We start from the raw sequence: 23,509 nt of genomic DNA, 5'->3' as shown, positions 1-23,509 counted from the left end.
AAAAACACCAGATAAATTGTTAAGAAAATACTGCATAGGTTAATAGACTCAGTTTTTAAAAAAAAGAAAAGAAAAAAAAAAAACACCAGATAAATTGTTAAGAAAATACTGCATAGGTTAATAGACTCAGTTACGTGAACATCATTACACCAGCTTTACTGTCAGCGTACCAGTGGCCATTCTCAGAGATCACAGCACACTACAGAACTGCTGAGAAGATTTGCTGCCCAAACCGGTAACAGTGCTGCAGGTTTTCTGGTTCTCTCTTTAGTTTTGAAGTCCTTTACCATTTCTGAGTAAAACATTAATCTCCTCAGTGTCTGCCCCAAACCCCATCATTCCTCACTTCATATTTTGGCCTTTGCAAGGTTTTCCAGTATTCTGTTGCTTAGTACAAAGTACTGGTGCAGTGTGGGAGCTTAAGTACATTGTTTATGCTCCCTGAATGGCCTGGGTTGTTCTCCCAGTCCCTTTCTTTTCACTTATATTTCATTGAGCTTAATACTCTTAGGGTTCTGTTGTTTTAGGTGGAGATTTTTTGTTTTGATTTGTTTTGTTTTGTTTTCCTGTATTTTGTTTTGTTTTTTAACTTTCCAAATCCCAAGAGGTATATACGAATAACTAACTGAAATTATAGTTTAGAGCCTCTTTCAGAACCTGCTTGAAGAGAAAGTTCATGTGACAAGATGATTTTAACATAACATTATTAGCAGCCATCATTAATAATAATAAATAACCATCGTTCATAGTATGTTGTGTGTAACATGAAAATCCTAGTGGGGATTCCTGATGAAATTCAGTGTGACTTTTAATAATCAGCTTTATTCCTGCATGTGGACTATGCTGCTGTTTGAAGCACAGTGCTCACCACTCATCTAGAGCATTCCTCCTGGCCAATGCAGAGAGGTTCTTTACACACTCTGTCATGACTTGCAGTATAGCTGTTTATAGAGAAAGAAACTCCAGCTCTAAATTGTTGTCCTTGATGCCAGGACATTCTCTTAGATGTTCATAATGCCAGTCCAACAGTGTTCCCATTGCTGCCTCTCCCATTCCTTTTGCTGTGCTCTCAACATGGAATCCTTATTCTCAGTATGGTGAGAAATACACATTTTGCTCCTTACTGAATAGTCAGTACTGTAGAAATGACGTTTCTTGTGCTTGCATATAAAAACATTGTTCTCTAAGATGCCAGCAAAAGATCTTACTGTACCTTAATAACACAACTTCAATTGTGGGTTTAAGTTCATAGTAATGCACTTGAAAATTTGGGTGAATGGAGGCTGGCACATAGCACTCCCTTTCTCACTTTTTTTTTTCTCTCTCTCTCTTTCTTTTCAATATACGTGTGTAACAGGCATTCGCCAAAAGTGGTGAAAGCAGCATCTCAGGTCCTTAATAGTATGTGGCAGTACAGAGACCTGAGAAGTCTCTACAAGAAGGTAAGGCTTGAGTTTTTTTTCCAGATTTGTCATCTTTCACATGGTTACCAGAATTCGGGTGCTGAAAGACTTTACAGACCAAAACTCTTACTTCACTGTAGCCTTCCAATATTTGAAGGGAGCATATAAACAGGAGGGGGAATGATTGTTTACACAGGTTGACAGTGATAGGACAAGGGGGAATGGTTTTAAACTAAGACAGGGAAGAGTCAGAGTGGATGTTAGGAGGAATTTTTTCTCTCAGTGGGTAACACATTGGAACAGGTTACCCAGAGAGGTTGTGGATGTCCCATCCCTGGAGGCATTCAAGGCAAGGCTGGATGTAGCTCTGGACAGCCTGGTCTAGTGATTGGCGACCCTGCCCACAGCACAGGTGTTGAAACTGGATGATCTTTGAGGTCCTTTTCAACCCAGGCCATTCCATGATTTTATAAGGTAAAAATTCGCCTAGAGTTTAAAATTTCTAAGACATAGAGACATAGACCTGTAGGTTTTGTTTTCTTTTCACAATTCTACTTTTAGAAGGGAATACTTCATTTGAAAAAAAACAATAGAGGGGAAAAAAGAAAAAGAAGCGTGGTGGTGAAAGGGGTCATGAAATTGATTTTCTAAAGCATCTATGCAGAAATCCTAGAGAGTGAAGTCCTGTGTACACAGAACAAACATGTACAAGCTCTTCTTCTTTTTCTTTCTTTCTTATGCCTCCTTTACACTGTCCTGAGGAGGTTACCAGATATTCAGCCCTTCAGCTTCCAAATTTCCTCATGAGATTGCCAACAAGATTATCTGAAGGAGTGTCCCTTAGGGACCAGTTAGTTGTGAAGCTGAGCTGAAACTTGATAGCTTCACTTCCAGTGAGCTGGCAGACAGTAGTATCAAATACTTGTTTTTTAGACAGTCTATGGAGAGCACCATATGATTCCCACAGGCCTGCTTACCTCTTAAAAATGAATTGCAATGCTAGTAATGTGATCCTATTTCCTATAGTTTTTAAAAATAAGTGTCTACTTAGTAAATAACAATGTATAGAAGTATTTATTATGGAACATTTCCAAACTGAATTACACCATTAGTTATACGCTATAACTACACTGCTTGTGTATCAGTCTGCAGGCTTAGTTCTTAAGGATCTTCTTACTGTATGGAATTTCACAGCTGATCTAGTTGCTATTTGTGGTTTCAGCAAGGAGAGCTAAGACTTGATCTGGCAGAAAAGTTCAGGTCCTGGTTAAGGCTGGGATGTAAGAGAAGGAAAGTTCACAGTGGTGCAGTCCATGCCGTGTGTGTTTTGCACAAGGAATGAACCTAGTTATGTGGAATTTATGCACCAAATCTCAAATTGGCTGAAGCTGATCGTCCACTTGAAATGATGTTCTTCATGCCTCAGCTCTGCCTTGTCTCTGTCTGAGGAGCAAGGAAGGCAATTACTGAGTTTCTCCCACTGTTCACTTCCATTAGTTGCAGAACCCCTTCGGAGTCCTAGGGGTACAATATGAAAAGGCATTCTGTCTGATACTCAGTTGTCCCATTAAGAGATGGAAGCAAACAGAAGCTAAAGTAGGCTTCTCTTGAGGCAAAGAAAGAGCAGGCTTGAGGTCTTCTTAGCCTGACTTCTTTGCATGTGGGTGGCTGCACTGTAGAGGCTAAACTTTATTAGACCATAATCTATTCGAGGTTTGTACCACGACTGGCTCATTTTCAGCCTTCTAGCTTTATATATATGCTGTGAGCGGTTCCTGAGGTTGCTCCATGCACAAGGTAATCTATATGCTGTGTGGCTTTTGAATATATTGCTGCCTAAAGGACATTCGGTTGGCTGCCAGTGTGAATGTGCCCAGTAATATGCTTAAATACTAGTCATGCTTGGGTACTAAGCACCTTGCACACTTAGAAGGACATTTTCTGAGGCTACAAATGCATGCCTGTGGTATGGAAAATAGGGCAGGCTATACTTTGAGGTAGCTTCCAGTATATTCTTAGCAGAGAGTTTGATTAACTACATGCTCAGGAGTAAGTTTAAAAATCACGGTATTGGCTAATTTATGCAGACTTCACTAAATCTTGAAATGAAATTCAATCTCTGCTACAAGGGCTGCTCTGAAAGTAATGCCTCCTATTTAAGTGTGTTTGCCCATGATGTTAGAGGCAGATGTTGGTGGTATGGCAGTAGAGGTTGAATTTTCACAACAATATTCCATTGCATTTTGTTGCCATGTGACAGATGGCAGCAGAGGGGCAGTCTCACCAAATGGTGTTTGACATGGAAGTGCATATGAAGCAGGGGAGTGTCACTGAATTCTTCCATGCAGAAAAAATGGTACTCACTGACATTCAACGCTTGCTGAATGTTGATGGAGACACAACAGTGAATGTGGGCACTGTGAGGTGGTGGAAGGTTCCTTACAGCAATGGTGACAGCGATGTGAAAGACCAACCACATTCCAGGCAGACATGCACAACTGTCACAGCACAAAATGAAGAGCATCTTTATCAGCTCATCAGCACAAATCAACAGATTATGACCAGGGAACTCTGTGTGGAGCTGGATATCAGCTTCTATGTGTTGGGAATGACGGTTGCATCATTGGAATATCACAGATTGTGCCCTGGGTGGATCCCCAGATTGTTCACAGAAAGAACACTGCAAGTTTGTCAGAACCTGTTGAACCATTACAAGGCTGAAGGTGACAGTTTTCCAGATCACAGGTGACAAGATGTGGTGTCACCACTACAGCAGCACGTGGAGTAGCAACATGTGAATTCCCCATCAAAGAAAAAGTTTGAGACGCAGCCCTCAGCAGGTAAAGTGATGTGTACTCACTTTTGCAGTAGGAAAGGGGGGGATTCTTCTGGATTAACTGGAACCAACACAAAACCAAAAACTCTGAGTGTTACATCACAATGCTGACTAAGCAGAAGGCTCCAAATTCCAGAGTCAGGCCAGAGAAGAAGAAAGCTTTCATTTTGCAACACAATAAAACCAGGCCCCCTACTTGTGTGAAAATCATGGAGTGCATTGCCACTCTTGTCTGGACTGTCCTATCACACCCACTGTATAGTCCAGATTTGGTGCCTTCTGACTTCCATCTCTTTGGACCAGTGAAAGGTGGACTGCATAGGCAACATTTTCTTAGCAACAACACCGTTATAGCAGCTGTGAAACAGTGGATCACCGGATCACCTCCCCTGGTGCAGATTTTTACAAGCTGGCATGCATGCTCCTGTTCATCACTGTTGAAAACACATAGCTAATGGTGTTGGCTACGTGGGGAAATAGCATTTTGTAGCAGAGAATTTGCTCCTTTAAATAGTGCTATTCGTATCAGTTGTAGTTTCTATATGAATAAATAGGAGGCATTACTTTTGGAGTGATCTATGTTGATACTTATATATTCATATGTCATTATATATGCTGCCAAGCGTCATGTCAGTGCATTTTTTTGTACTCCAAATGTTTGGATAGTTTACTTAAAGTTCTCTTTACTTAAGATGTGCACTAATCTAAACAAAGTCATAGTGTTTGTTAAAGTTGCCTATAAGAGGCCAATCATTGTACTGGATACCTCTACTTCAGGACTATTGGAAAAATCATGTTTTTATCATTGGAAAGATGCAAATGTTTGCATCTTTAATAGTCTGCTAGTTATGCAGTATAACTGGGCAATACAATCTTTGTCTGGTGAAGATATTTATGCTAGTAAAATTGAGTGACCGTACAGCTGACAATATAATATGATCAGCACTTTACAGTATCTTGACTTTCGCAGCTTTTTTGAAGGGCAGGTAAATCCCATTGCATAATCATCTGTATTGAAGTATCTATGCAATTACTTTCAAAGAATTGGTGGCATATAGAGACACAATTTTGTATTGTAATACAGGCAAATTACAAGTATCACATCATATTTAAGGAAAATCAACAGCACTTACCTTACTGTTTGAGAAATGGTGTAACCATTGTTGAATAATTGTTGTTTTCTAGCTACATGTTTACAGTACAGAAAATAAGGAGAAGTAGAAAGAATGGAAGTATTATCCTTTGTAGTAATGGGGGGAAAGGCAATACTTGTTTGCTGCTAATGCAGTAGTAATAAATAGATTTAGTCTAATTATATGACTACGTCAATAAAAACATGAAAACCTCATGCACTCTTTTAAGTTTGCTCGACATTACAGGAATCACTTCATAGCTGGCAGAATATAAGCTGCACTGACAGAAAGTTCATCCAAAGGTGGGGACTGGTGTAGTCCAATCACTTAATGATTTGCCAAACCTGTCAAGAAAGCCAAGAAGTACATAGGCACCAATTTCCTTCTTGCAGCACTCCTGAATAGATTCCTGGCTGTGAAGTGCAGGGAATTGCGAGAGTCAAAATCTTGTTCCCCACTGCTGCCATGTGCAGAATTGCCGCAGACAGAGTAAGCAGTGCAAGCCCCATCCCATCATGGGTGAGCATGCCCTTCAGCTTCAACCAGGGCAACATTAATATGCCTGTGTAGTTAAACTTCAATTAAGCCACCTCAAAAGAAGCTTTAAGAACTCACTGTTGAATGCAAAAGGGCCAAAATTGACAGATTTCAGGGTGCAAACTTCAGTTATGCTGCTTAACTGAATAACCATGTGCACGGACTTCATTGTGCCACTCAGTGTCTGACCAACATTGCCCATTTCTCTGGACCAGTGAAAGCCAAAAACTGCTGCAGCAATCTCAGTGACTCAGTTAACTTTATTGACCGAATCAAACAATATGCCCTGTCTCAAAGTGTTCTTGTATTTGGCTAGGACTGCAAAGAGCATTCTGTTTTGAGACAATAAAAATTTAACATCCTACCAAGTTTTTTTATCCCAAAAAATGAGAAGAAAAAAAACCCACAAATGAGTGAGATAGAAGGCAGAAAATATCAAATCTGGTAAACCAACTAAAGTTAGGGATATAAATATTTCTTGGAGAAGAGTGTTACACTGTGCTGTGTTTAATCAGAAAGGCAGTATAAGTAGGACTTACATTTCCATAAAAGGTCATTTATTTTATCTGCTTCTGTCCTCAGGAGTCCCTTCCTTAACACTTAATGTCTGATTTTCAAAAGTTATTAATGATCACACAGTTCATAGGCAGAGGGTGGACCAGTGGCTCACCGTTAATGTAAAACAGGTGGGGGAGCTGCCCAGCTTGTCCTTGTGCTCGGGATTTGTGGTCCACCCTTCTTCTTGAACTGTCTGGGCAACCTGTACTGTGACTGAGAGGACTACATGCAACTTACAGGCTTCAGAGAAAGATCTTGTCCTGTTTATGGTTTAGGTACCCAAGCAAAATTGAAGAAAATACTGCAGTGATTCTTCCAAAGGCACCTATTTCCAATAGAGAAACACTGGACCTCACACCAGACTCTAGTGTGATAGCTGGCTAAAGTTGTAAAAGCACCTGGGAAAACACAGATGTGAATGTGACTGTAGGAGAGCAGATTTCCATTAGTTGCAGATGGTAGACTATCTATCTCAATATTCAAGAAGTAACCAACTGTTCTCAAGTACTTGTTAAATTACATGAGGAAATTTGAGCAAAAGGGTTGTACAAAAAGGGAAACTAAATGAGCTTAACATGAAAGAAAATTTATTAGCCTAAAACAAGCTTCAGTTAGCATTAAATGCTTTTAATATGAAGGAGCTTGAAGGAACTGTCAAGAAGTATACTTTTTTCTAATAATTGTTTTACTTTGCCTAACCACTTAGACTGCAACAACAAAATGTCTGTTTAGATTCTTTTATTATGTTTACAGTTATTCTGTCTTCCAGGATATAAGTAAAGATCACAAGGAATTTGCAGAAATTATTTTTCTTTTCCATTTGTTATCAGCAGTTTCTGTTCTGCATGGAATAGTAGAAATATTTGTCCTATTCAACTACTACAAGAAAGAAACACAACCAATTAAACCAAACTAGGGAGGTTGATAAAGGCGATTGTCCTTTAATGTGTACCATGCCATTTACAGTAGGAAGAGTATCATGAGAGGCACTTAATGAAGTCATAGTAGTCACTCTGAAGATGACTTTGTCTGTTAGTTGTCTGGAAAAGATATTTAAAATTGCCTGAAGCCTTACAAGCTGTTAAGTGGTTCTGAATCTAGGCGAGGACACTCTTTTCATGTGACTTGCAGAATAATAAACCAGTGAATCCATGAGAAGGTCTTTTATTGACAAATGTTCCATGAAAATTGCCAGCAGTAAACTTCAAAGCTCTAATCAAGGTGTTTCTAAAAATCTAAAATCTTTCTTCAGTAAAATATAACTATTCACCCTTTAAAATTATTAATTGCATCACATTAACATGTAGACTTGGAACACATCTTTTGGATTTTCTTCTGGTGACATTGCCACCATTTGATATCCTCTCAAAAGATGCTGTTTTTAGGTTAAATTTATCTGGTAAAAAAGTCTGTATAGAACTTAAACCCTATACTAAGATCTAAATTCCAAATCCAGAACATTAAAGTTTATCAAAAAGGAGACTTGAAGGACTATACATGTGCTGAAATCGATAATGTACTGATCTTTCAGTGGAATTAAATGTATTTCTAAATGATGGTGGAAGTCTTTTCTAGATGTATATGCCACCCCTTCAGATAAAGGGTGGATTAATAAGGTAGCCCCTCTACACACTATAATATAAAACAGGATTATCTTCTCAGAGAAGGCATTGTCTAGAGCCCGTTTTTATATTAACTTTGAAAATGCAATACCTGATTAATAAATGATTGACTGATTGATTGATTTATGGCAGTGGGCGGCCCCAAGCTTCAGTGTGGCTGAGGACAGAGGATTTTCACCAACCCACCACTCTGGGTCATGGCACGCTCAGCATACTCTCTCCCAGAGCCAAGAAACCAGAATCTATTCCCCAACCCAGGTATTCTGGCTGTCAGCTGACCAGTGTTGAATTGTTATGTTTAATGCATACTGAGATTTGTACCCAAAAGAGTTCTTCAGAAGATGTTTGAATCAGAGCTACGAAAACCTTACTAGAGAATATATTTTAAAATTACACATTTTATTTTACTAAACTCTGTAGTTTCTAGATTGAAAGCTGCTCGCTTCACTTAAGGAGCAGTGCCATTCATTTCACCAGCATGAATAAGATGTGCAGAGCTTTGATCTCTTTCAGGACGGCATATGCCAGAGAGGGGCAAGTGAGGTCAATTCAGATCACTTTAAGTCTTCCTACCATTTCTATAACTCACTTTTTTGATTGTCAGACCCTATCAAACAGAAATGCAGATATTGATAAACGGTATGGTGCTATAGCAGATTAAATTTATTAAGCACTTAGCACTCTTTTCTGTGGCATCTTTAGGAGAAAGTTGTAGCTTACTATTTCATTTATAAGAGGGTCCTAGGGGAATTAGGACATCTATAGGAAAATCAGTGTCTCCAGTAGTCAGTGAAATTATTAATATGACAATTTCCAAAATTAATTATTTGTTAATAAAGAACAAGGGAGATTTCCTTTGAACTTAAGTTCAATTAATGATAATTAGAACAACTGGATATATTTTATATGGGCACTATTTAATTTAGGTACTAAAATCCCTTATATAAAAAGTATAGTCTTATATATATAGTATAGTCTTTTCTTTTTCTTCCAATGTGTTTTTCATAATAAAGTGTGACTGTATGGCACCACTACAGGAGCAAAATACTATCTTTTATATACCTGTGACATTCAAATAAATCTATTTAGAAACCTTTATGATAAAATATGTGAAGAAAATAGAATTTTACGTGTTCTTGCTGGTAACACAGGACACAGCAGTTAAGCTGTGTTTTTCAGTTTGCTTTTACTGTACTAAATTTGCCTGGAAGTTGAAGACGTCAGAGGGGATCTCATTTTAATACCTCAGGCATAAATATATTTCAAGGTTAGGGTAAATCCTTTTAATCTCTGTGTAACAGGAATATGATATTTTGAATTGTGAAGCATTTTATCATGATTTGTGACATTCCCTTATTTTGTTCAACAGGAATTAAGCAAATTCCTAAATTGATATTAAATAAAGGAAATTTGGAGAATTAATGGGGTATTAACCTGTTCAAGCCTTTTAAAAGCATCATCTGAGTAATACTGCAAGGTATAGATTCTATAAACAATATAGCAAAAGAAATTATAGCCTTCAAATACATACTTTTTTTTTCTTCTTTATCAGTCCTTCTTGCTTAAAAAGATGTTACTCACCTTTAAATGAGCATTTTAAATGGGACTTCTTTTCACAGGACAGTCCAGTTAAATAATGATGAAATCGTCATTGGGTTTAGTACCAGAGAAGAACTGCTATTACTGATTTTTGTATTTTCTGTTATTAATAATTCTACACTTGATGCTATATATTAATTTATAATGTTTGTGTAAGGTATGTTTACTTTTCCTAACACATACACAAATATGAAGTATTTTTTAATTAAATTGAAGGTGTATTTTATATTCCACAGACAATATCAAGCATTAGCTGCAGGCCAAAAAATCATCTGTTGATCTTTTCTCAACATTTCTTGGAGACAAAAGACACATCAATGAGGAATGATGTGTTAGTCTGGAATTCTGTCTTTCTTAACTTCATATGATTTCTTTCAGCAGTTTGCATAAGGCTCCATCACCACATAGTATAAACTTATTGTTTCACTTACCTCCTCTTTTGATGGCATATGCCTTCAAGGATTCATTTTCTAAGAATCATTGAGAACTGTCAAGTAATTTTTAACACTTGTGTTTTTTTCATTGCCAGTTTCCTGCATATGTAATGTACTGTTTATCTATACAATTGAGATATTTCAAGCAAAATCAGTGAGTCTTTAGAGGAAATTCTGGACATAAATGGAACTTATCTATAGGAGGACAATCAGTTATTCAGTTGTTTCAATTATTTCAGTTCAATTAATGAGAATTAGCACAACTGGATATTTTTATATAGGCACTATTTAGTTTATTAATTATGATTACTTGTGAAGAAATTGTTGTGTTTTTACTGTGTTTTAAATGTTAGCCATAAGATACAGTCTACACCGAATTGAAGATTCAATACTGATTACAGTACTTTCATTAAAACTATCCTGTGTAGCTGAAGCCAGACCTTGCATGTCACTACACTATTTTAGTGGATGCTATTTCACTGAACGGTATCCAGAAAAATCAAATGTGATGACTAAGCTCAATTAAAGCCAAAGTAATCATCCCATCCTCCTTGAAAATACATATTTATCTGTATGATGATGTATCTGCATCTGTGCTGGTAAATATCTGGATGTGCATATGTTTATATGTGTGCATGCATATGTGTGTATGTGAAATGAACTCACAACGCAGCATAGACCTAGAAGATGCTGCTGCCTGATTTCTGAACAAAGAGAGATTGGGATTTCCTAAAAGAATAAACCTTGTTTTGAGGGCGAGCTTAGAAAATACCTGCAGCTATGACTGGCTGTGGCTTTTCCCCCAAGGACTTTAAAGTGTGATGGTGCTTTCCTTTAACATTCAGCTATGGGAGAAGCAGTATTTCAACAACCAAACTCAAAAGTAATTCTTCTGAATTATCAGTTAGAGTTTTGCAGAAGCTGACACCATTCTTATCCAAAACCTGTTTATCTCAAGAGATGCTGATCATAGTTTGCCCAAATTCTTCTCTAGGACAACGAATACACATATGTGATGCCAAAACATCTTCAGCATTGGCAGTAAGCCAATTCCATTTTTAGGTGACTAAGTGTAGATTTAGAAGACAGAAGTTTAACCTCAGAGTTGCATTAAGTCTGCCTTTAAAGTTCTCCACCTTCTGAACTTCTGTGAAGTAAAGAAAATTTAAAATGCAGCCCAGGAGTCAGCATCTTTAACTTCGAGCCTTCCTTCTGGAGTGAATTATATCTTACTGAAGTTTCTGAAATATCCTTAGGGTAGGGAGTCTTAAGGGGTATACACAAGTGGAAGGTCACATCTACAGAATTTTTCCCCTCAAAGCACAGCCCTTCTGAATAAGCCTACATTTTAGTTCTTGAATACACAATACATACCCAATAAAATTATCTGCATGTCTTTTTGGACTGGGAACACTGGTGGTCCTCTTAAGTAATGCATTAAAATTTTAAAATATAAATAACGTCAGTTACTGGCAAACAAAGCTTAGATTAAATCAGATGCTCAATACAGGAAAAAAAAATCCGAAAGTCCTTATCTTTAGTTAGAAACATTGTCTTGTAATGATATATGCTAGGACAAACCATTTTCATTCACATCAATCCTTTTCTCAAAAATTCTTTCAAGGAACATTTCTGGATTCATTGGTAAATATCATCCTTAATTAATTTGTATGCTCAGTTTTTGCCTGACTAGGTTGAGACCAAGATAAAAGCGTATGTGCTGTAAAGATTGTGAGCAATAGATTCAGTTTCTCCTAGCAAACCTGAACCCATAGTAAAACCCTGTAGTTTTCAAAAGAATTGAATCAGCAGAACTTTTCCTAATAACGGAATATGCAAACACGACAGAAGGGATGGAAATGAAATTTCATTTATTATTATGGTTCTCAAGGCATATTTTCTTTTCATAGGTAAATAGTCTGTGATGGTGTGATTCATGACATTGGTCATATTTTGCTGGTGCTCCTGTGTGTTGTTGCACATAATTACACATAAGTGCATCAACATAATCCTAGTGCAGCTATCATAATCCTAGTTCTTCGATGACCTCTGAGGAAAAAAAGCTGTTTGTTTAATATGGCAAGTACATAGTCAGATTTTATTGAAATATTAAGATTGTATGTCATGTTCTTTGATGTTCTACCTGACCCAAAAATAGGCAGTGACAGAATCGCTGGGAAGTCCTCTATATTTGTTTTGTCTCATCTTCCTAAAACTTCTAACAGCCTACCAAAGTGGCCTAAATACGTCTGCTGCTTCAGACTCTGAGAAAAAAACGTTGGATTTTGAAAAAATGTCTCTTGTAGTACACATGCTTTGTTCTGAGTTGATTTACTTCATTTATTAAGATTATATAGTTCATCTTGATAGAAGAGCTATAGCTTCTTCCTGAAAGAAGGAGAAATGAAAATTATCAATGACAATCTCTTAATTGATTTTATTACTTTTAGTTTTATGGAATACTTACAGAGAAAGCTGGGGTTCCCCTAGAGTAAGAGTTATAGGCTTTGGTGCAATAGTGTATTGCTTTTTGGGTTAACAATTCTAAAATTCTCATTTACTGAACTAAAAACAGTGGTATTTCAGTAAAAAAGAATACTCATTTCTCTTCCTTAATGTCCATGTTCCAAGATGAATGCCCCTAAAACTCATGCAGCTTAGTAACAATCACTCAGATCTCTAACTCTCTAATTTAAGTGTATTTTGCAAGAACTTCAGAGTGAAAATCAGAGACAGCAGGGCATCATTTGGGGATTTTTCTGAAGGGACCCTGATTCCATGTTTGTCAGACAGTTGCACGTTTGAATGAAGTGATCCCCAGTACTCAGCTACAGTGCTGCTCTTCAGGAGGCACAAAATCTGATTGATATTTGGTCACAGCCATTGTCCATAAGCCTACCATTTTCATGAGAAACAACTGTGCAAATTTGGTTCTGGTAATGATTTTATCTTGGTTTAGCAGGTATATTATAAGAGCTATATTTGTTTGATATGTGATTTGGTACATAAGTAAGAGTAAGGAATGTTGATTGGTTTCTTGTTTCTGTAAAGATAGTGGTCTTAAGAAATTATTCCTGACTTAAAATATTAATTGTCCCTGAAATGTTGACCCTGGCAAGAGGCAGAGGTTGCATTTCTAGGGCATGGACATGTTAAGAGAGATTAAATTGTGTTACAAGGATAAAAATGGCAGTACAAGTCAAAAATTATTGTAAATGCTTTTTGAGACATAAGTTTTCTCTGTGGTGCTTACAGGATGGAAGCAAAAAATAGTTATTTGAGATTTTTATCATTTAAATTGTAATTTACACACTTTATGCAGGGGAAGTGGGAAGAGAACAGAAGTCATAGCTGAAGGGGCAGATACTGCCATCATTTCCTGTAAGATAGATTCAGATAATTTCATTTCTGTATGAGAGGCAAAGTGATACTTTGAAAAATGAATTTATTTCTTTTTATGGCAATGTTTAGAAAGGTTTATTATTTGGCTGCATATGACCTCAGTAAAATGAATAATGAACTCTGCTATATCTGAAGTCTTGTCCTTCATGCTTTGCCTCACGTACAGTTACCTTTTCTTACAGCTATTTTATTCATCAGATTAGGTGTTGTCATCTTCCCAACTCACCCAACAGGAAATCAATAATTAATTATGGATAGGCAAAGTGATGCCTCAGTGATTTCCTGAAACCTCCCGGATTTGCACTGTATAAAACAACCAGGGAGAGCTATCTGGCTGTTCTTCGCTTGGATAGATTTGGCAAGTAATTAACGTATCTCTCCCTTGTTGTGTGTTTGTCCGTTGTTAAAATGTAGAGATGAGGTCTAAAATTACAGTAGGAGATTCTTAACCAGAAGCTAATCATGCTACAAAATAAAAACATTTGAAGAAAATCTGTCCTAATAAGGCCATCTGAGGTACTTTGAAAGAGAAAAATGGGTAGGGCTCTGAGATTACAAGTATGAACCAGGGAAAAAAAAAAAAGAGATATAAGGTTGGTATTGAAAGCTGAAGATCTGAGAGTAATGTCTCGACTCACAAGGCTGCTGAGGTGTGGGCTGTGGGTTATGTGTCTCTTGTAGCAAAGAATGAGCCTGACTACTGATTCTGAAAATGGCACTTTAAAAATGCCCCACAGAAAACTTAATAATCCTCATTCAGTGCCAGGCAGTTCTGCTATTGCAAATGACTGTCTGACTGGGAGCCCTTTTTTAGCCTCATGCTGCCCTGAATTCCCATTCCTCTTACAGCTTCATAAGAAATTGAAATTCTGCTGTGTCTGTGATGCAGATAGTTTTAAGTAAAATGTGTTTACGCATTTAAATTCAGAGCAAAAAGGAGAGAAAAACCAAGATCAAGCCTCCTGCACATGGTAAGAAAGGGGCCTGATCTGGTGCATGGCCCAAGGGCAGTTATGCAGACCTGATGCAAGAGTGCCACAGCAGACTGGCACCTGAGGGAGGGGGCTGAGAGCTGCTGGGAGAAGTGGCCTCACTTGTGAAGGGCTTGTGCCTTCCCTTCTCAGAGCATCACCCTTGCTTTTTGCCTTTGCTGGAAGGATTGCTCTGTTCCCACAGTGCTCTCAGTGAGTTTCCTGTCCTCACACTTCAATTACACCAGGGCAAGGGAGAACTGAGCAGCCTTTATCCCAAGCTCATGCTGCTACAGGTGCTCTCAGCGCAACCTGTATCAGTGAATATATGGCATCGTCATCAGAAGGCATGGAGAGCAACCAGCATTTAACCACTTCCACCTTCCTATAACCATGAAGTGCAAGTGCTGTACTCTGAGCATCTCCTGCACTTCATATGAATGATAGTAATATTTTCAAATCACCTGAACTTGCAGAATTTCTCTGTCTTTCCTAAGCTGCAGAAACAAGACTGTAAACATGAATGCTACAATCTTCAAACTTTCATTTCCCATTATATGTTGATTTTAAGGCCTGTATTTGGGGAGGGGAGGGGAAACAGGATGATCTTTTCAGGAGCCGTGTACTGATACTAGGATTTGGCATTGTAAATTTAAAGCACAAAAAAAAAATTGAACATCTTTATTTTTAAATATAGATGTTTTATTTAAAACTAGTTGTTTCTTTTGATGAATGTTTCCAGCACTATGAAGTTTTTAATTCGGTTTAAATCTGTTTTTCAAAGTAAACGCACTTTTAGTACAAAGACAGGAGCCTTTTTAAAGAACAGCCATCTCACCTGTCCTTCAGCAGCTGACATTTCTTTGCCAACCACTGCTATGCACAAAGCAGCCCTGCTTGGGAGCTGAATATTCATGTTTGTTCATGGGAGTCATTTGAACCCACTGCAGTGGGACAGGCAGATGGAGAGAAGTCAGACTTGCTGTCTTGGCAGTTGTACTGATGGAACAGACTACTGAGGAGAAAATTTGGGTAATGTTCTTTCTTCCCCACTGTACTGGAGCAAAATATTGTGATTCCAGGTTGTAAATCCTAATGATAAATGTGGTGCTTGTTAAGCATTTAAACTACATTATGTCAAAAATCCCATCCAAGAGTTCAGTTAGACATGTGCGTGGATCACCCCAGCCTTACTATAATTTCAGATTTCCCACTGCAATCAAATCACATACATAACTTCCATACGACAAGGTGCATAGATAATTTGATCCAGTTCTAATTTCTGTTATGTCTTATTAATGTCGTGACAACACATTCTGGTGAAGGATTTCCCAGACCCGTGTAAGTCTGATGAGCCTTGACTTAGTTCACATCAGATTTGTCTTTTCCTGTAGACAGTGTCATACAGGTGCACACCAGTCAGAAAGTTTCATTTAACCTGACAGCAGGGCCTGAGATTGTGAAAGAGACAACACCAGCAAATCCTGCAGCAGTTTCTGGCTGAATTTCAAACCAAGCGCATCCTACGCTGTGTACTTTCTTAGAGGCATTCTGCCTTTTTTTTACATCATCCACTTGTTGTGAGTCTAGTTACCAGTTCCTGCCAGTGGTTGCCTATAAAAAGTTTTCTTTTCTGCAGCTTATTACCATAAGCAGTTACTATTACAGTTAATATACCAGAACCAGTAAAATGCTGGCTTGCAGGTAGGGAAGTAGGAGGAGAAAACAAGTCTGATCCTGTATGATTTAAATCACTTGGTAAAATGTCTGTTAAATCAGGTCATAAACAGAATCAGGCTTGATGCGAGAAATAACATACTGGGGAGTTTGCAAACTGAGCAGGAGGAGGGACGCTTCTGTAGTTTCTTCAGTTTAGCTGATTCGTTATTGGATTGGCTGTACCATTTTCATTTCTTCTTCGCTGAGTGTTTTTTCTAGTTCTGAGGATATACTCTTTCTTCCTGCCAAGGATGTTAGTAGCCAGGAGACAGAGCAGAAAACACTCAGCATAGACAGATATTCCTGTGCATGCAGTCACAGCAGTTTTACTAAACCACCAGTGACTTTCTATTTGGTGTCATCATCCAATCATCATAATCCATCAAAGCACTGGGCTTGTTTTTATTTTTGCTGCGTGGCAGTTCGCAGCTGAGCTGATGTGGGATTTGTTTCAGAGCAGATGCCACGAGGTCATCCAGGCTGGCCATGTTCATCCCCAACTGCACCAAGCAGCCCTTGGCTTCGCTGTTTTATCTTCTCCCCCTTCTCACCTCTTCAGCCTTTGGGGTCATCAGGCAGGAGCTTTGATTCCCCATTGTGTCCACATGTTGTCACTTCTAATCATAGCTTAATTTCATTCAGATTTCATAGTGTTATTGTACAACAAACCAGATAAATAGTGTCTGTAATATTGTCCACCTCTGGAAGTCAAGGATTCCTCTACTGCAAAGTAATGGAAATTGGAACATACAAGAAAACTGAACACAACATAAAAGTTTTTAACACAATAGAAAACTGCTTTCTCTTTTCCCCTACATTTCAAACACAGAAATAATAATGTGGAAAAAAACAAACTATATTTTGACACAGTAACTGTAGTCACCCTAACTAAATTATTATTTCATATAGGCTTGCAGAAAGCTGTATTTTCAAAATGACTTATAGTTGAGGAGGGAGGCAAATGACCTGTTCACTCTTTAAACCCATTTAAAGTTGATCAGTAAGACTGCAGTGCCATACTTGTATTCTGCAGTGATTAATCCTCCACCCCAAAACTAGTCCATGCAGATTTCCAACAAGCACATGATCAGAAATACATCTCTGCTGAGATCAAGGTCTGACACATACCCAATAACATCTGACTTAATGGAGTGTAATTGAGGGAAAATGTATATATTCATTAAAGTCAAAATTTAGAAAAAAGCCCAACAGAAGCTACCTTGGGAGAGGCAATAAGGACATGCAATGATATTTGTGTACTTTGGTTGTTCTGTGCCTTCTTGTAGTGTGCAGATGCTACTTGTTTATTAATTACTGCCAGTTAACAAATGCATCCATTCTTGTAACAAAGCTACAGTGACAGAACTACTCACCAGTTTGTCATATCCTTTTGACTTACCCGTCCTCTCCTAGATCAAGTCTGTGGCTGATAAATTGGTTTCTGAAATGCAGTCTAACACGCTGCTGTTGGGTTAGTTTTCTTCTCTGCAGGACACTTACATACTGTACCTTTAAGTATCCAAATCAATTTAATTAAATTTCTTTACAAGCACTAGAGCTGAAACAAACTAATGAAAGCAGCCATCACGTCAGGTGCTATTTATCTCGGCATTAAATTGAAAATACTCCCTTAAGGGTCTTAAAAATTAGTTTCAATATTTAAGACTAATAGCTTTTGGAATTGTTTATGGGGTTAGTTTTAATGAATTTGTTACAAACAGTTTACCTTTCCAAGTGAAGGACCTTGTAACTTGCAGCAGAGAAGAGCTGAAGACATATGACTTAAAAGTATTCGGGTTTTGGAATATCTGACATCTGTGAGCTGCCCCTAACGTGCAGCAAAAACACTGTGAAGCTTTTCATACAGCAGTATACCTTGTTTAGTCATAAGCATCTCCAAGTCACAACAACATTCATGTTAGAGTGTGTTGTTGACCTAACTGTTTATCGAGCTGATAAGGCTGGCAGACGTCAAAGTTTGTAGCATTTGAAGACCTTAAAACAGCCACTGTTCTCAACAGTGAAAAAAACTAAGATTTTTAGGGGGAAAAGGGGCAGACATGCTACAGAGAAAAATACTATTGCTAGCGTCCCAGCTGTAGCTGGATTTCATTCTCTTATTGGTGAGGTACCTTGCAATGCTATTTATGAGGAAGATTTGCTGGAAAAGTATAGACTGATATTCTGCCAAACAATACTGGTACTATGCAGAATTCCTCTGTAAGTCCACATTAATTTCATCCACTTCCCATCAGAAAGTAGCTCTAGATAGTAAAGTGAACAGCATAGGGAGAGGTTGGAGTAGAGAACAGGAAGAAACAGGGGCCTGGCTCACTTTTTCTCTTATTAAAAGAAAAAAAAAAAGGTAATTAGCTACTTAATGCATATTAAGTTGATGTCCATTCAAGGAGCAAATTAATGCTTCCTAGAGTCACTTTCTAACTAGTTTGTAGCAACTTGAAGAGCTTCAGTTTGATAAGTGGACAAGATCTAAAAAACTTGAATTCGTGGCTGTAATGTCAATATACATTCATCTTTTAATGGATAATATGAAAAAAGAATGAACTTTAGGAGATGGAACACTGTAACAGGGGCTTTGTGTACCACCTTTCTACAGGCTGGCTCTTCTTTTAAGACTTTATACTGAAGTTCTTGCTGGTTCCCTTCACAAACAGTCCCAGAGATGCACTGAAGCAGCTCAGGCTGCTGCATAGCCTCCATCACACTCTGCAGTCGCAGTCCCTTGGTCATCCCAATCAAAGGATGTTGTGGGAGTGCTGTGCCTCTGCTATAACATGTCAGGGACTGATTTGAGGGAAACAAGAATGCAAAAGGACATTGTGTATTGCAGTGTGTGCTTCCAGATCCATGGAGCTGGAAGCTCTTCAGAATTGCACTTTGTAAACGTGGCTGATGAATCCTTATTCTGCAGGTAGACAAGGATAGTCTGTTCCTTCTGCTTTTATCAGATCTAGAGTTGATTCTATTGCTATCTTCTGCTTTAGCAGAATAGTCTGCTTAAAAGAAATAATAATCAGAAAACTATAACACAGCAGATTATTGAGGTCACCTTTCTTAAAAGAACTTAAGACCTCAGAGAATGAAGAAGAGAGGAAATGTTTTTCCACAGCAGATAAGGGCATGGGCTTCTCAAGTTTGCTTCTCCATTCTTATAGTAAATATTACCATGTAAGTTATTGTTAATGTGAGATGTAAAAATAATGCAAGGTATTTTTCTTACTGTTTTAATACTTGCATAAGATTATTGGACTCAAGCTTTTCATTATAGCTACTAACTGATAGTTTTTTGTTTTGTTTTGTTTTGTTTTAAATCTACATGTAGATATTGAAAGGTTTCTAATAATTTCCAATTTTATTCAACAGTAAGTACGTAGGACTTCACAGATGTTTTTGTTAGCATTCTCACTGATCCTCCTTCTGGGTTGGAGAACTTGGCCTGTGTAGATGTGACTGCTTGGAAATGAAAGATTAGATAAGGAAATTGTGGAAATTCTTTGTGGCTCAAGGAAGTAGCGTTAAGGACTGTTTCTTTTACAAAAAAAAAAATATTGTATTTTATTAACTGTTTTTCTTCCTCATATTTTATTATGTGACTGCTATGAAATATAAGATACAGTTTGGGGAGATGTTATTAAAATGACTGACCATAGTAGACAAATGCTTACTACCTATTTTTTAGAAAAAAATAACTGTGCTACAAAAGGCATGGTCTACATTTCCCACTTCCTTTTCTTTTAAATTTATGACTGAGAAACACACATGTTTATACAAGGACTGGTCTGAAAGTAATGCCTCCTATTTAAGTATGTTGGCCCACAATGTCAGAGGCAGATGTTGGTGGTCTGGCAGTAGAGGTTGAACCTTCCCACCAACATCCCATTACATTTTGTTGCCGTGGGACATATAGCAGCAGAAGGGCAGTCTGACACAATGGTGTCTGACATGGAAGTGAGTCTGAAGCAAAGGTGTGGAATTGAATTGAACAAATGGCACCCAGTGATACCATAGACACTTGCTGAATGTTTATGGAGACCAATCCTTGGATGTGAGTACAGTGAGGTGGTGAGTGATGCATTTCAGCAGTGGTGACTGCAATGTAAAAGTCAAGCAATGTTCTGGACAGCCATGCACAGCTATCACAACACAAAATGAAGAACATCTTGATTTGCTTATCAGTGCAAATCAGCAAATTATGACAAGGGAACTCTATATGGAGCTGAATATCAGCTTCAATACGTTGGAAGTGATGGTAGCATTATTGAAGTACCACTCAGTACATTTTGCACCGGATAGGTCACAGGAATGTACACACAGGAAGAGAAAGAACACTGTATGCAAGTACGACATATTGAAGCTGTATGAGGCTGAAGGTTTCCTGGATTGCATCATTTCTGGTGACAAGACATGGTGTCACCACTGGACAGCTGAAGGCAGAACAACAGTATATGGAGTGGTGGCGTGAATTCCCCATGGAAGAAAATGTTCAAGACAAAGCCCTTAGCAGGTAAAGTGATGTGCAGCTGTCATTTGCACTAGGAAAGGGATGTTCCTTCTGGATTTCCTGGAATCTGGACAAAACATCAATTCTTACCACTACAGTGCAACACTGTCTAAGCTGAAGGCTCAAACTTTCAGAGCCAGCCCAGAGAAGACAACCATTCTCTTTAACATGCTAACACCAAGCTCCATACCAGTTTGAAGACTGTGGAGTACATTGCCAATCTTGTCTGGACTGTCCTACCACACCCACCATATAGTCTGGATTTGGTGCCTTCTGACTTTCGTCTGTTTGAGATGATGAAGGATGCTATGATGCCATCGTAGCAGCTTTGAAACTGTGTGTCACCTCCACTGGTTCAGATTTTTAAGAGTGGGCCATGCAGGCTCTTGTTCACTGCTGGCAAATATGCATAGCTATTAGTAATGACTGTTGAAAAATAGCGTTTTGTAGCTGAGAATTTGCTCTGTCAAACAGTGCTGTTTTGCTCTTAGAATCTGGTATAGTTTCCAGGGAAATAAATAGGAGGCATCACTTTTGGAGTGACCTATATAGAATTGTGTTTTGTAGGGAGTACAGATATTCAGAACCTGTAGCTAGTTGTCAAGTCTGTCTCTTCTATCATACTTAGAGTGTTTCCTTCTACATCAAACGTGAATGCCTTCCTTCCTCCTGCTGCTTTTAAAAGAGACGTGTGTCACACTCTTGCAGAGTTCTCTCTCTTGAAAGTGGAAAAGGTATATTTGAACCTTTCCCACTGCAGCTGGGAGAGCTGTGTGCCTGTGGTGGACCCAGAGCCAGAGAGGATTTGGGCTGAAGCTGAGGTGGAAGGGCTGGGCCTCAGGGCTGGGGGTCAGGGGCAGCCCAGGGTCTGGGTGGAAATGTCCTTCTCTGCCCTCAGGCAGAGTTAGTTTTCTGTAAGCAAGAATAAAATTTCTGCTGGCTGTGGGGGTAGATGGAGTTGCAATATTTTAGTGTTTGCTTATATCCAGCTTTTCACTACAAAGCTGTGCTTAGCACCACGCCACTTGCTTCACTCTGTACCCATGGAGCGTTGCAGAAAGCGGGCGTTTGTAAAAGCCCTTCAATCCGAGACCAGGCAGGATCAACTTGTGTTATAGATTTAGACTTAAAACTGAGCAGTTATAAAGGCAGTCACAATATGAAAATATTTTAAGGCATCTGAAATATCATAGTTTAATAAGAGTACTAGCAAAAGTCTGTTTATTCTTCCATGATATTTTAAAGCTATAAAGCTAATTATTTACGAGTATTACATTCTATCATAATAATACTAGAATAAACTGAAGGATTTAAACTCTCTTTTTATTTCTGAACTGCTGTTTCTAACATTCCTATCACTTTGTTTCTTTTTTAAAAAATGCATCACCATTACCACAGTTCTAAGTACAGGGAATGAAATTTCACTCTGTACATCTTGGGAAAAAAATGCAGTGAGGAAAATGCGTTGATTTTTATCACTCAGTGTGAACAAATGGGCATGTAATGTATCTTACTAGACTACAGATACCCAAATATTTACATCAGTTTCGATAATGTGGTAGTTTCACCACCTACTCACTACAAGGAAGATAATAAGATAGAAATGACTTAAAGCAAAGTACTTGCAACTAGAGGCAGCTTTGTGAATTGGAATATTTTTGTAGTCAGAATGACATATAAAATATGAAACTAGAAGCAAAGAAAAAAAAAAAAAAAGACATCGTCCAGTGTTTTCATCACTTGAGTTTTTCTGGAATACAGTACTTTACAGAAATCACTGCATTTTAAAATTGTTTTTGTGTGTATCTGGACAGTCTGTATATTGAATCCTACAACACTGAGAATATTTGTCATCTAACCACTGGAACAAGAGAGTAACCTATTTGTGTATAGTAGTAGCACTAGTAAAGCAGGATATATAGGAAAATGCTCTGTACTTAACAATGAAGAATAAAGAGCAAAAACACCATATGCTGTTTTTGCTGATTGCTGTCATAATGTTTGATGTTGCAGGACGGATGGTCACAGTATCACTTTGTAGCCTCATCTTCAACGATAGAAAGAGATCGGCAAAGACCATACTCTTCATCACGCACGCCCTCCATCTCTCCCGTGCGCATGTCTCCTAACAACCGCTCAGGTAAGAACAGGCTCCCAGGACCAAAGTAAATGCTGAAATAATCCATTACTGTCATTTTCCTCCTTTAAGCAATGTCTGATCTGTTATTAACAGTAATGATAGGGCACAAGTTACAGTCTTTGCTCATATCTGAACTATCGGTTCAAAACAGGAATGACTTTACTTGGCACAACACTTCATACAGTTCTACAGCAAAGAGATTACTTAACTTTTTCTTATGAATTGTTATGCATTGTTTTTCTGATAGAGATTGGATGACTAGATCACAGGAACAATTAAATTTACTGTTAGCATGAGGAAATTCTGCTACTCTTTGCTAGTCATAAGATCTGTTGTGTTGTTTTTGTGAGAGCTCTGTATACGTAGCAGAAGTTGAAAGATCCACGTTATTTCTGTCAGCTTTTATTCTGATCATATGTGTATATGTATATGTATATAAACGTGCATACACATGCATATGCAGGTTTAACAAAAGTTTGACTACAGATCTTTGTGTAAAATTGATGGCACATATAGAACAGCTGTCATTAATTCTATATGATCTCTGCAATTAATTAATGTGAGTACGGCAACTTGTACTGTGGTGTTAATTTATTTTTCTGCTCAGTAGTCTAGGCATTTTTTTCATCAGCT

At 38.0% G+C, this 23,509-nt stretch overlaps 1 protein-coding gene across 6 annotated transcripts in view; it reads left to right on the top strand.

Moving 5' to 3' along the window:
* The window catches only part of CTNND2 (catenin delta 2), a 619,666-nt gene that overhangs the window by 580,867 nt on the left and 15,290 nt on the right, over window positions 1–23,509 (top strand). For 4 of the 6 annotated variants that reach the window (XM_065752045.1, XM_065752046.1, XM_065752051.1 and 1 more), the window contains 3 exons: window positions 1,358–1,442; window positions 8,222–8,347; window positions 22,750–22,876. In XM_065752045.1, coding sequence (XP_065608117.1) covers window positions 1,358–1,442; window positions 8,222–8,347; window positions 22,750–22,876 — 338 coding nt within the window. The remainder of the gene's footprint in view (window positions 1–1,357; window positions 1,443–8,221; window positions 8,348–22,749; window positions 22,877–23,509) is intronic. The other 2 variants (XM_065752047.1, XM_065752048.1) reach the window with 1 other exon arrangement.

This window comes from Cyrtonyx montezumae, unplaced genomic scaffold, assembly GCF_038088225.1.
Source record: "Cyrtonyx montezumae isolate F1298 unplaced genomic scaffold, pur_monq_1.0 scaffold_8, whole genome shotgun sequence".
NCBI classification, from domain to species: Eukaryota; Metazoa; Chordata; class Aves; order Galliformes; family Odontophoridae; genus Cyrtonyx; species Cyrtonyx montezumae.
The sequence above is the reverse complement of the archived record's forward strand: the minus strand, read 5'-3'. Positions and strand labels throughout refer to the sequence as shown.